At 29.4% G+C, this 12,558-nt stretch overlaps 1 protein-coding gene across 1 annotated transcript in view; it reads left to right on the top strand.

The window, feature by feature from the left end:
- The window catches only part of LOC145742603 (uncharacterized), a 29,764-nt gene that overhangs the window by 8,040 nt on the left and 9,166 nt on the right, over positions 1-12,558 (top strand). The window contains exons 13-31 of the mRNA XM_082560380.1: positions 1,602-1,724; positions 2,013-2,111; positions 2,453-2,578; positions 2,802-2,912; positions 3,216-3,304; positions 3,581-3,725; positions 3,899-4,009; positions 4,414-4,544; positions 4,902-5,034; positions 7,745-7,810; positions 8,024-8,154; positions 8,398-8,545; positions 10,132-10,254; positions 10,538-10,783; positions 10,986-11,189; positions 11,292-11,441; positions 11,547-11,666; positions 11,892-12,077; positions 12,377-12,534. Coding sequence (XP_082416506.1) covers positions 1,602-1,724; positions 2,013-2,111; positions 2,453-2,578; positions 2,802-2,912; positions 3,216-3,304; positions 3,581-3,725; positions 3,899-4,009; positions 4,414-4,544; positions 4,902-5,034; positions 7,745-7,810; positions 8,024-8,154; positions 8,398-8,545; positions 10,132-10,254; positions 10,538-10,783; positions 10,986-11,189; positions 11,292-11,441; positions 11,547-11,666; positions 11,892-12,077; positions 12,377-12,534 — 2,600 coding nt within the window. The remainder of the gene's footprint in view (positions 1-1,601; positions 1,725-2,012; positions 2,112-2,452; positions 2,579-2,801; positions 2,913-3,215; positions 3,305-3,580; positions 3,726-3,898; positions 4,010-4,413; positions 4,545-4,901; positions 5,035-7,744; positions 7,811-8,023; positions 8,155-8,397; positions 8,546-10,131; positions 10,255-10,537; positions 10,784-10,985; positions 11,190-11,291; positions 11,442-11,546; positions 11,667-11,891; positions 12,078-12,376; positions 12,535-12,558) is intronic.

The raw sequence follows: 12,558 nt of genomic DNA on the forward strand, positions 1-12,558 counted from the left end.
CACTGCTTTCATGCTGTAGCGCCCTTGAGTAAGGCACTATAAACGATATGAACTCCTACTGAGCCTGCACTTAATCAGCAGCATAATTATCGGGCAATTATAATTAATATTATCCCAAACTTCCACAGGCACCTCAAGACTGGTTTGGAGTAACTGATGTTACTTTACGTTTAGATCGCGCATTCGACATTCCCACATCGAGGATAAAGATATATACAATGTAAAAAATAATACATTAACAAAATATTTAAAAATAACTTTGCTTGAGAAGTTTTTAAACTTTAACTTACAGTAGAGAAGTAGATGAAATAACGACGTTTCTGCAAGTAAGATGGTGCACTAAGAGGAGTTAACTGACTTTTTATAACACGTCCTACACCACCTAAAATTAAAAAATATTTAAGAACAGAATACAACTGTGTTATGCTTAAAAAACCGAAAACCCTTTGACCGAATAAAAATTTGCCCGAAAACTAAAATTTCAAATCGGCATTTTACTGAAATTTAGTTTAACATTTTTTTCTAAAATTAAAGGGCATTTTCTAGAGGTAGGGGTAGAGTAAAATGCGGTTAAGAAAGAATGCCTTTATTTCGAAAAAATGACGTTTTCGAGCATACGGTTTTGATTAAATGACGATAAATCTACCGACTGAAAACTGTGTAAAATCTGCGATTTTAGTTAAAATTTATCTTTAGTTTTTTTTTCAATCATGTCTATTGTTTTTATATGCGTTTATGGTTAATTGTGCTTACATCGTTGATTTAAAGTTAAGTCTATATTACAAAATAACGTTTGTTAAATACTCAACAGTTAGCTATGTTTATTGATAAAACAACATTACAAAAAAAATACCCCAGTGTGAATCGCAAAATTTAACTTCATCCTCTCGAAATGGGCATCGACAAGATGTTGTATACTTAACCATTACCACAACAACAAGGGTAAACACATAACAAAACTTTACAAACATGGTTATCTTTGGTTAAACTTAACTGCTATCTAATATTAAAAACAATGTTAAAACAAATAACTCAATTATTTTCTTACCCCAATTAGAGTTGCAAAACTTCTGTTGGTCAGTTTGAAATATACAACTACAGGAACTTACTTTCTTCACTAATATTATTGAACAAAGTATTGCCAACAAACTGAATCTTATCATCACCCTCATGTTGCTTGTTCTTGCTTATATAAACCAACCGTTTTTAACATATAAAGTAGATTATATATTTTGATTTAAAGTTTGAAGTTTAAATACACTTAGCGATAGCTACAGGCTAAAGTAGGAGTTAGAAAGTTTAATTATGTAATTAATTCTAATTTTTGGGTGATTAAATTTACAAAGTTTTTCTAAGGTGCCTTAATTTAAGGTTTTCTTAAGTGCTTTAACTTTGTTAATTTAGATATATTCAAAGAAATGTTTAAAATTTTATTGCACTACACTTTTTTTAATTTAAACTATTTAAATGTTATAGGCATATTTGTGAATGTCTTTGCCTAAGATGTCAAAAATTTAAGCAAAAATATATAAGCAAATCCAGTATATATGTAAGTAATACTGCCAACGACTGAATTAAATTAATTATTAACTTTTTTTTAGGTTTATAACTGGTTGAGAGGTCCCGGTGAAGAAAATTTAAGAGAGTATAGTTCATTTGGAGAATCTCTTTTTACTGTTGATAATCTAATAAGAAAGCATAGAAGCCTACTCAATAAGTGCATTGTAAGTTATACAGCATTTTTATGATAACATGTTTATACAAACAACATAATTCAAAACATTAAATGCAATTTTGCTTAGATTTTTTTATATATTTTTAAACTTTAAATAACAATATCGTAAAGTTTTTACATTGAAACAAATGTCATCAACTTGTTTTTATGTACTTTTGAAAAAAATGTTGTCAAGGTCTATGATAACACATACACAATTAAGGCTGTTAGTGAGTTTTGATTATAATAGATTACATTTTATAGACATTTGCTTTAAATTTTGTTGCTACAATTGCAGGAGCCATTTCGAATATTATCGTCAATCAAACCAATGTTTACAAAATTGACACAAACTTATTTTCATTCCCAATCATATACAACTTCAATAGAACCTCAGGTAATTAAAACAATAAATTTCTATTCTTTTTTTTGTAAAAACATTGTGCTATATGGGCAAAGCAGCAAAAACCAGGTTACCATATTTTTCGTGTGACGTAGAAAGTACTAAGTAGCGTAGTGAATCTATACAAGCTAGTACTTTCTACGTCATCACAGACAAGGCTTACCTTTTCTTTTTTTCAATTAATTAAATTTTTTTTTAAGTTGTATAACTTATGAAGTAATCATAATTATTTAAAGTTTAAACCATTTTTGTGTTCAGTGACACCAACTTTATCAATTTTTGAGTAAAACAAATATCGCTAACATAGGACTTTAAAAAAGAATTCTTGTTTACAGTGGTTGACAAGTCTTCGTAAAAATATGAAAGCTGTTGAAGATTTGAGCAAGCAATACCAAAGTCGATTACGTCACAGAGGGGAATTACTTCAAGCAAGTCACCTGGTTTTCAATACTGCCGACTTGGTAAAAATTGATAAAGGATTTTTCTTAATACTTAATATCAATTTTATATGGATTAAAAATTGGATTTACATAAAAAAGTTGGTGACACTTAAAACAAAAAATGTGAAAATTTGTAAGCGTTTAATATTATTTTGACTAGTATTTATAACTTATTTTAGTTATTTATTTCATTAATTATTTACAACCATTTTTTTGTTAATTTTTTTACTATAATTTAATACAGATCAAATCTTCGTTAAACAAACGACTTGCGATTTGTAAAAACGAGGCTAGTTTGCTAGATAGCCTGAATTCGATCCAGACTCAATACGATAACCTTAGATATGAAGACGAGGTAATTCATAATAACAAATTGAAAAAATTATAACAAACGTAAATTTTGGAAAAAAACTTCTTTTTAATTTAGTTTATTTTTTTGGGTGGTTTTATGCAATGCATTTATGTTTTTTTAGTATTTTATAATATGGTTAATACTAAAAGTGCGTGAATGAATATTTTAAATATATTATTTTACACCCTATATAACTGATGCATAGTTTTATGGAAATATATTACAAATATGGCTGTAAAAACTGCGAATAAATTTTTTTCATGTTATAAAATATGTTTACTACATTTTGTACGTGTTTATGTTCAGAACCTAGTTAAACTGCACCGATCTTTAGACAAATACTCAAAAATATTTTATCAAAAAACTGCCAACTTACCTTCCACACCGTTTCCAAGGTAAGTGCAAATATTAGAATGTAAAATAATAAAAAAAAAGTTATAATATATTTTTAGAACATAAACAACATTAAACCGTTTTGAAATACAAATAGTTTTTGATATTGATTATAATTTTTTGTATTTCGTTATGACTTTGTAACACCCAAACCTGCAATTTATTTTTAACTTATTTTTTTTACTCAACTATGTAATGTTCAAAAATACTAATAGCTTACTAAAAAATTATATTTACTATAACATCAAATATTTTGATAATTAAAACTTTCGTTTTAGGTTAGGGCATGATCTTTCACAGATGCGTGCCTTAATCGCTGACGTTAGGAATCGAACCATGAACAGTAAGGACAGAAAGGAATCTTGTAAAGTTAGATTGCAGCACGTTCTTCAACTCAAATTAGCCCAAAAAGACGTCAAAAAGGTAAGCAATAGAAACCCTAAAAATCTGATAATACTTTTACTTTAAATTTGCTTAAACAAATAAAATATTTTTAAACTTGAATCTAATGTCAAAAAATCAATTTGCAAAAAAATCCTAATTGAGAATTTATTTTAAAATATAAAAAGTATCAAATGTTCATAAATTATGTTTAGGCAATAGAATGGTTATGTGATGCAAAATCTGCGATTAAACGAACTCATCGAGCTTTGGGTAAATCCTCTAAAGAAACTGACTTTCTTATTAATCAACATGAAAACATTAAAGTAAGAAATAAAAAAAATAAACATCTAATATAAAGATCATTATAAAACTGTTTCTATTAAAATGTTTAAAGTGAATAAATAACAGTATTTTTATATTTATTTTGTTAAACCAATTGACGTATGTTTTTAAGTTTACCGGCAGCGTGGTGTAGTGGTAAGAACAATTTCTACACCACTTGAGGTAATCCCAACTGCTCTCGTGCTGTAGCGCACTTAAGTAAGGCGCTATAAACGGTATGAACTTCTGCTAAGCCAGCACTTAAGCAGCAGCATAATTATTGCGCAATAATATTCTATATTATTCCAAACTGCCACAGGCAACGCGCATTCGACCTTTCTACATCGAGGATAAAGATATACAAAAAAAAGTAGAAAATGTTAATTTTTTTTTTATGCTAATGTAGGAAACGGGCAAGCTATCATACGACAACGGAACCAAACAATTATCAGCAATCTCAGTGTTAAGAAGATGCTTGGAGTTATCACCTCACCATGGCGCACCCAAGTCAAACAAGATAAAACGAAGTTTCAGCAGGTAAGCTTTAAATAATTTAAAACGATTTTTTACAAATAAATTTTTTGATTACACATATTTGAAAGATATTCTAGAGACTTTTTTCTAGGTAAACTCTTTATTTAAATATTTTTTATTGTTGGACAGCGTTGTATTTTTTTACTTTTTTAAGGTAATAGTTTTTTTCTTTAAATTGGGTAAAGATGTAAAAGCTGGCCGTAGTTGAGATATCTGTAGACGCCAGACATAAAGACGAACAGCGTGGCATTGTTAGGCTCGAACAAGAAACCTTATGGCCTGTAACCCGATATCATGATTGTCGTATACCTAAAAAACCTACTGAGCAATGAATTTATCTATTTGTTATCAATATTTCAGTGGCCAACTCGTAGCATCTGATGGTAAAACCCTCCCATCATTAGAGGACGCATGGGATTGGTTTATTTCAGCGTGGAACGAGCGAAGAAGTAGACTGGCTGTGGCTCACATATTTCACGTTAATTCGGAACAGGTTAATTTAAACTTCACAAAAAAATAAAATTAAATACAAGTCTTGGTGTAGAAAATTTTTAATTTTTTGGCAACAGCGGGCTTTAAAGTCGCATACAGTCGAGGCTAGTTTCCGTACTTTCTCTGCATAAGTTATATGCAAGCCGTTTCCTGTGTAATTAATACCGCCAATGCAAACAAGCTTTGTTTATTTTGTGATCGTTGTTAAAGTAGGTCGACTTTACAAGTGTAAGCGCTTAGAAAATTAGTATAACATGGATAAAACACTAAAAAAAATAAACTTGCTGTTTAAAAATAAACTTGCTGATACTGTTTTATACTAACGGTCCCTCGGTCAAAAGTAGCGTTTTGTAAGACGCAGAATGTGAAGGTCTCGCAGCCTTTTTTGATTAGTCGTGCATAACTTACAGTACTTTTCTGTATAGGGTATATAGTGTTCTTGTAGAGTTTATTCGGAAGCATACTTTCTTTTAGTTAATCATTTACATTTATTCGTAGTTTACTAGAAAAAAATACAATTGGCAGGGTTTTTGTACAAGCATTTATAAAACTTTAATGAAGAAAAATGGAATATTCAAATTCAAGCGACGGAAAGACTGAGTTTTTAAAAGACTTTGGAAAAATATACAAACTAAATGACTTTGATACTGATGGAGCTATGAAGATTTACGACAAGATTGCTGTAGGACATGCAACATTCATGCATGATGTCAGTACAAAGGCACATCTTGCGCTTGCAAAGAGCGTTTTTAAATATGTAGAATCGGATAAGGATTTGGATAAAGATTGCTCGATTCTTGATGTTTGCTGTGGAACTGGTATTTTGGGTTCTTGCTTACGGAAAGCTGGGTTTACCGGACATATAGAAGGTGTGGATGGCTCGCAAGGTATGTTAAGCCAAGCTGCGAAGTTAGAAGGGGTGTACAACAAACTGCACCAAGAGGTTATCAAATTGGACGGAATTCAAACACTAAAAAGTGATCATTACGATATGGTGACCGTTGGCCATGCATTTTTTCCTGATTGTCTTCATGCTGAACATATTGATTCTTTGCTAGCTTTAATCCACAGTGGCGGGTTACTTGCATTTGACTTTAACTATGATATTGATAACAGTAAAAACCCAAGCATGGTTATGAAACACATTGTTAAAATTGATGCTAAAATAGCCCAACTGATAGAGGATGGAGTTTGCGAACGCGTTTTTGAGTGTAAACTTGATGACATCTATCGAAGAGTTGCACATCTTTGCCCATTTGGCGAATCTGAATTTGTGCATGAGCGCCATACGTGTTTAAAAAAAATGTGAAAACTAAAGCAAACTAATAAAATTTACAAAAGATAAGAAATAAAACAATTTTGCATTAATTTTCAAAATATTGTATTTTATTATCTGTGTTTATTTACTTAATTATAATTTGTTAAATTTATTTTAAAAATAAAATATAATTACAAATATATAATTACAATTTTGGATATATTATAGATAGTTTTGTTTTGACTGTCTAATTTTGGTATGAAGTCAAGTGAAGTTTTTATTTTGAATAAGTAAATGCAGCAACATGTAACATATTCTTAATTGTAACTTATCAATTGTGTGCTATGAGCAAATAAAAAAACTGGTTATTGATTAATTGACTGCTACTACAAAAAGCAACTAAAGGCGATTTTTTTATGTGCAAAATCAACGTTAAATATTGCAGTTATCTTAAGAATGGAATACAATACAATACAAAGAAGGCGCAAAGAAGGCGTAACGACTTCTTAAGGGATTTTGAAAAAATTTACGAACTAGCAGACGAGTTTGATACAAAAAAGGTTATGGCAAGTTACAATAAAATATCAACTAGATATGCAAAATTAATGCCGGAAATTAGTACAAAAACATTATTAATTCTTGCGGAAACGTATGGAAGCATGTAGAAGCGGATAATGATTTGGATAAAAACTACTCTTGATGTTTGTTGTGGAACTGGAATTGTGGGTTCTTACTTGCGTAAAGTTGGATTTACTAGGCACTTAGAGGGTATAGATGGTTTATAAGGTATGCTAAGCCAAGCTGCAAGGGTTGAACGACAAGTTGCATCAAAAGCTTATAAAAGTAGACGAAATTAAAATCCTAAAAAATTGTCATTACGATTTAGTAATTCTTGGCCACGTTCCCTGCTTTGATTGCTTTCGCGCGGAACATATCGAAATATTACTTGAGCTACTTCACGTTGGGGGTTATCTTGCTTTTAACTTAAACTACGATTTTGTTGTTAATAACGAATCTAATTGCGTTGTGAGATGCGTAGGAAAAATTGATAATAAAATAGCACAATTAATAAACAAAGGAACTTAAAAGCGAGTTTTTAAACATGATGTTGATAATGCTTACCCTAGAACAGCTTATTATTGTCCTTTTGGCAAATCTGGGTTTGTTCATGAAAGACACGTGTTTAAAAAAGCTACGATAAAATCATACTTGTAGTAAAATTTATTTTGCAAAAAAATTATAATTAAAACTTGTTCAGCTATTTGTCAAAATTTAAAAAATTTTATGTCTTTTAACAGAATAAAAGTGCAAATTATAATATTTTTTGAGTTGATTAAATTTATATTAAGCTATACGTATTAAAGTCCATCTTTAAGTTTACGGTTTACCATTAGAATATTTGTTGTTAGGTGGATCTTAAGTAATTTAATAAACATGATATTTTATTCTTCAGTTAATCAAACGCGCATCTCAACTTGAAGTGGATCTGGATTATGCTTACCCACGAAGAAATAACAAGGTGAAACAAAAATAAAATTTAGATTTAAATTTAACAGCTGTAATGGCACTGTGTTTGCCTCAAAAGAACTTTGTTTTCAAGACATAACAATGTCATACCTGCTTGTTATAGTTCACAAAACGGTGTCGGTTTAATAAACTACCTCTTTAAATATATCATAATTCGTCTAAAATGCATGAAAAAATTCGCACTAATTTCATTTTTTTTCATCAGAGCAACAAAATTGACCCTCTGCGACAAGCTCATTATTCGTTTAGTGACGATCTTAATCACGTGACTAGGATGGGAGGTGAACTCTTGCGCACTCTACCGAGTCCTGAATCGGACGAAAAATCGAACCCAAAGTAAAGTTTTTATTAAAGAGATCGTAATAAAAATTAATTGAGTGTTTTCGTTGAAAATATTATTTTGTTTTATAACTAAAAATGTAAATATAGAATAATTGTAAACAATGTGAATTTTAAATTTTTCAAATAACTAAACTGTACGTTTTACTAAATCAAGTTTCAAAGCTTTGAAATAATTATTGTTTAATGATTTAAACTAACTTCTTTGTACCAAAAAAATCAACAATGTTATTTTTTCAGTGGGCAAAACAGCATACAAGATACAATAGACCAACTTAACAACTTAGGATATTCACTACGTTCTAAGTGGGCCAAGTTAAAGAAACAAAGGGGAGTGCATCAATCTGAGTGGATATACCAAGGCAACTGGGTTGAAGCTATTAATGAGGTAAATTCAATTTAAATTATTAAAATGTGTTATTTGATTTAAAAAAGTAAAAATATAAACAAATTTTGGTGTAAAAAATTGAACAAATTTGTGCACCTTTTAATTATTATCTTATTTATATTTGTAACCTATTTTGGGGGAAAGTGGCCACAGTTATCTTTGTTCATTTATTGTTTTACACCTATTTTTAAAATACTGGCTTATTATTTTTACAAAATTTTTAAACCGGTCACTTAGTATATAAATTGACCAATTTATATTGGTTTTCTTACTAATTACTGTGCTGACATTTACAAAAATGTTTAATGATACTTTTTGTCAGTTATCGTTTTACATCCCTTTTTATAAAATTGAGTTATTCTTGTATTAAAAAAATATATCGTCAGTAATGTTAGGAATTTTAAAACAGGTCACTTAGTATTGTAAATTTACAATAAGTTAACAGATGAGAAAATGAAAAGTAAACTGTAGCTACTTAAGTGGACAACTTAAGTTTTATCTTAACCAGGCATGTTATAGTAGTTGTAGTAAGTTTACTTAATGTTGACACAATTTTTAGTTAATTGTTGTCCTGTTAAACATCATTGTAATCCTGTCTTGTTAGTTGTTTTGTTAGTTAGAATGTATTTTATTTGCATGTTTTATTTTCAAGAAGCACAAAAGAGTAGCACAGTTGATCAGTACTATGTAGCACAGTTGATTTTAAGTAGCACAGTTGATCAGTACTAAGTAGCACAGTTGATTTTAAGTAGCACAGTTGATCAGTACTAATGTTATTTTAAATGAAAGAAAAAAGGCTAAGTTATAAATAAATTTAATTTATAAAAATGAAGATTGTAAGCGACAATGAATAATATAGTAAATGAAAACATCAAGAAAAGAAAATTACGACAATCTGTTTATGATAATATTGAAAACACAGACAGATCGTCAATATCATCTCAAAAACGTTCCGTTAATATGGAAGATCAAGTTTTTAGTCACAAAAAGTTAAAACATGACAAAAACTTCAAAGAAAATTCATCGACTTTACACGAAAGTATAAAAAGAGTAAAAGGCGACTATTTATTTGATGACCTTACATCAAGTAGTCGAATTACAGTGAAAATAACTTTGTTAACAAATGTTGAAAAAGAAAAATATTTCAATATTGAAAGCAAAAATTTATTGCAAGAGTTACAGACACTTATTCAATCAGCAAATTCAAATACTGAAGAACACAGTATAAGTTTAGTTAGTAAAGACAAAATAGAATCTACTTCAAGCAAGAACGAAATAATTGGGCAAATTTGTATCAAGTCAAGCGTTAAAGATGTTAAGTTTAATGTAATAGAAGTAAGTTTTTCGTAACAATATTGCACCAAAAATTTTAACTTTTATGCTCAACTTGTTAACAAACTTAAACAAGAACCTTGACTTCTATATCAAACTTGTTGACAAACAAAAATTAATAAGAATTCAATGAAAATTCAATGAAAGTCAATGAAAAAAAATCTTTTTTTATTTTAACAACTATTCAATAAAAGTCGTTTTTTATTTCATTAACTATTTTTTATCAAGTGAACAATGTTAAAATGTTATTTCAGTGTACAGATTGGATTCGAGTACGGTTGGTTGAATGTGCACCAAACACTTACGAAATTGGTCGCAATTTGAAGGAGGCTTTAAAACTACAAGGTCAACATGAAAGCTTACTTGCTCAAATGAAGGCATGTTACTACAATAAATTGTTTATTTTAACAACAACTTATTTAAAAGTTTTTTCATTGATTGTAATTTCCTGAAGTACCAAAATCTTTTTTAAATTAAACTCTTTAACAAGTTAATGTTTAGCAAAATAAAAATTAAAAATTTTCTTTTTTTATGTCGGCAAATGTAACAAAATAATTAAACTTTAAGTAATGTTCTTAACAAGATTAATATATAAGTCCTTTGATATTGTATTAATTGTTTATTTTCTGTAAAAAAAATATTGTAAATTGATTTTAATAGGAACGTGACGAAATGATAGTATCATTACTAGAGAAAGAACAAAAACAAAGTTTGTTAAACGATTCTGACAGAAGAACTGACTCATCTTGCACTTATTATACTGATAGTGGTTCTGCAAACGAAATGAAAATGCACAAAGCAATGAGCCAATCTTTGTCAGATTTGTGGAGGGAATTAAACACTTTGTTAGCAAGAAGACATGCTTTACTTAACAGCTCTGTTTTGTTCTACGAAGCTGCAAAGAAGGTAGATTTTAAACAAGCTTCTGTAAGGTTATTTTAATGAATTAGTTTAAGTAGAAAGTGAATTACATTTTACCTGAGATTCGTTTTAAATTGATTTCAGTGAAATATTTTTTATTTAATTAACATAAAATTAATATTAAATATATAAACGTTTACTCACAAAGATATTTAGCTCTTATTATAAAGAATATATTTCTTTTAAGTTCGGAAACCAACTAACATGTTTGGAACAATATCTTCACTGGAGCGAGCTACCTGCTGATTATTCGACCGCTAAAAGTCTGATTCAAACGCTTGATGAGATGAACGAATCTATGTTGGAAGCTTCGATCAAGTGCCTGGGCTGCGGTAAAGAGTTGATGAAGCTATTGAAAGCGTTAAAGGCAAATCAACCCGAACGACATAAGGTAGATAAAATGCTAAAGAAAGAGAAATTTATACATCAATTTTAGATTGTTTTGAGTTTACTGTAAATTGAAATATTAAAATTTTAGTATTTTTATTTACAGGCAAGTTTTGGATCGGCATGTACTGCGATTGAATGCACTTTAGAGTCCCTTGTTGAAAGAAGAAAACAGGTTGAATATAGAAGAGAAAGGCGGGGGCAAAAGTTGGAGCAAGCTTTAAGGATCAGGGAATGGGAAGAACAAGTTGACGAAGTAACAACTAAATTAAAAAATAAGCCAAACTATATAAACTATTAACGTATGCAAGTTAAATAATGCACTAAAGGTGATATCATACTGTTACCATGTTATACTTAGGTTGCGCACTGGTTTGAACTCACAAGATTAACTCAAGTTGAAGATAGTAACTTAGGTTCGGATCAACATCATACTGAAGCTTTGTTAGTGCATGTAGACCAAGTTCGGGAAGAAGCTCAAGTTAGTAAAAATAAAAATGAAAATGAATTTGTTGGGTTCTTGATTGTCTTGTTTTAAATTATAAATTTAACTTAATTTGATTATGGGATCAGCTTTCAATTAATATAAACTTGGCTTTAAAATATGTAAAACTATGCCAGTAATTTAAGATATCACAACATATACGTACTTATAATCATACATATCAAACATTATTTAAAGATTTATGCTTGTATAAAAATATAGAACAAATTAGAACAAGCAAAGTTGTTGGTGCAAAAAGCAAAAGAGGAACTAAAAGCTTTTGGAAGTGAACCTGTTGACCTGGTGTCACGTGATCTGGACGAACTAGGCGAAGAATTTATGAAAAGTTTGGATAAAAGGAAATATCAACTTATTCAAGTCATTGACTTTTATAAGCTTTGTAAAGAGGTACACACTTGCAATAATTTTCTTTACAAACACAGAATAAAAGTTTTAAAACGGTTATTAAACTAGATATTAAATTTAAAAGAGTTTAGTTAACTGTCATATAGTTAAACTCAATAATACTATAAGTATTGTTAAATATTACCAACACGGTTTATTATTAAATGTTTAACTTTTTAAAAAACTGTACAACTATAAACCACATTGAAATTGCATTGTACACATATATGTGAATACAACCTTTTTGAATTTGTTACACGGTGTTCAAGATGATTTAAAACTTTTAACTTGTACTTTTCCAGAGTGAAATTTCATTAACGGAGATCGGTAAAAAACTTGCAAACGGAAAATTTTCTACAGATCCAGAGGAACTTGAAATCCAGAGTTCAAATTTTGTTGAAAGCGTTGAAGCATCCGCTGATCCAGCCCTTGATGCGGCCGACCGTATTTTGGCAAGAAGGTTACAACTTTATCAATTAATATA

The sequence above is a fragment of the Corella eumyota genome, chromosome 2 (assembly GCF_963082875.1).
Source record: "Corella eumyota chromosome 2, kaCorEumy4.1, whole genome shotgun sequence".
Lineage (NCBI taxonomy): Eukaryota > Metazoa > Chordata > Ascidiacea > Phlebobranchia > Corellidae > Corella > Corella eumyota.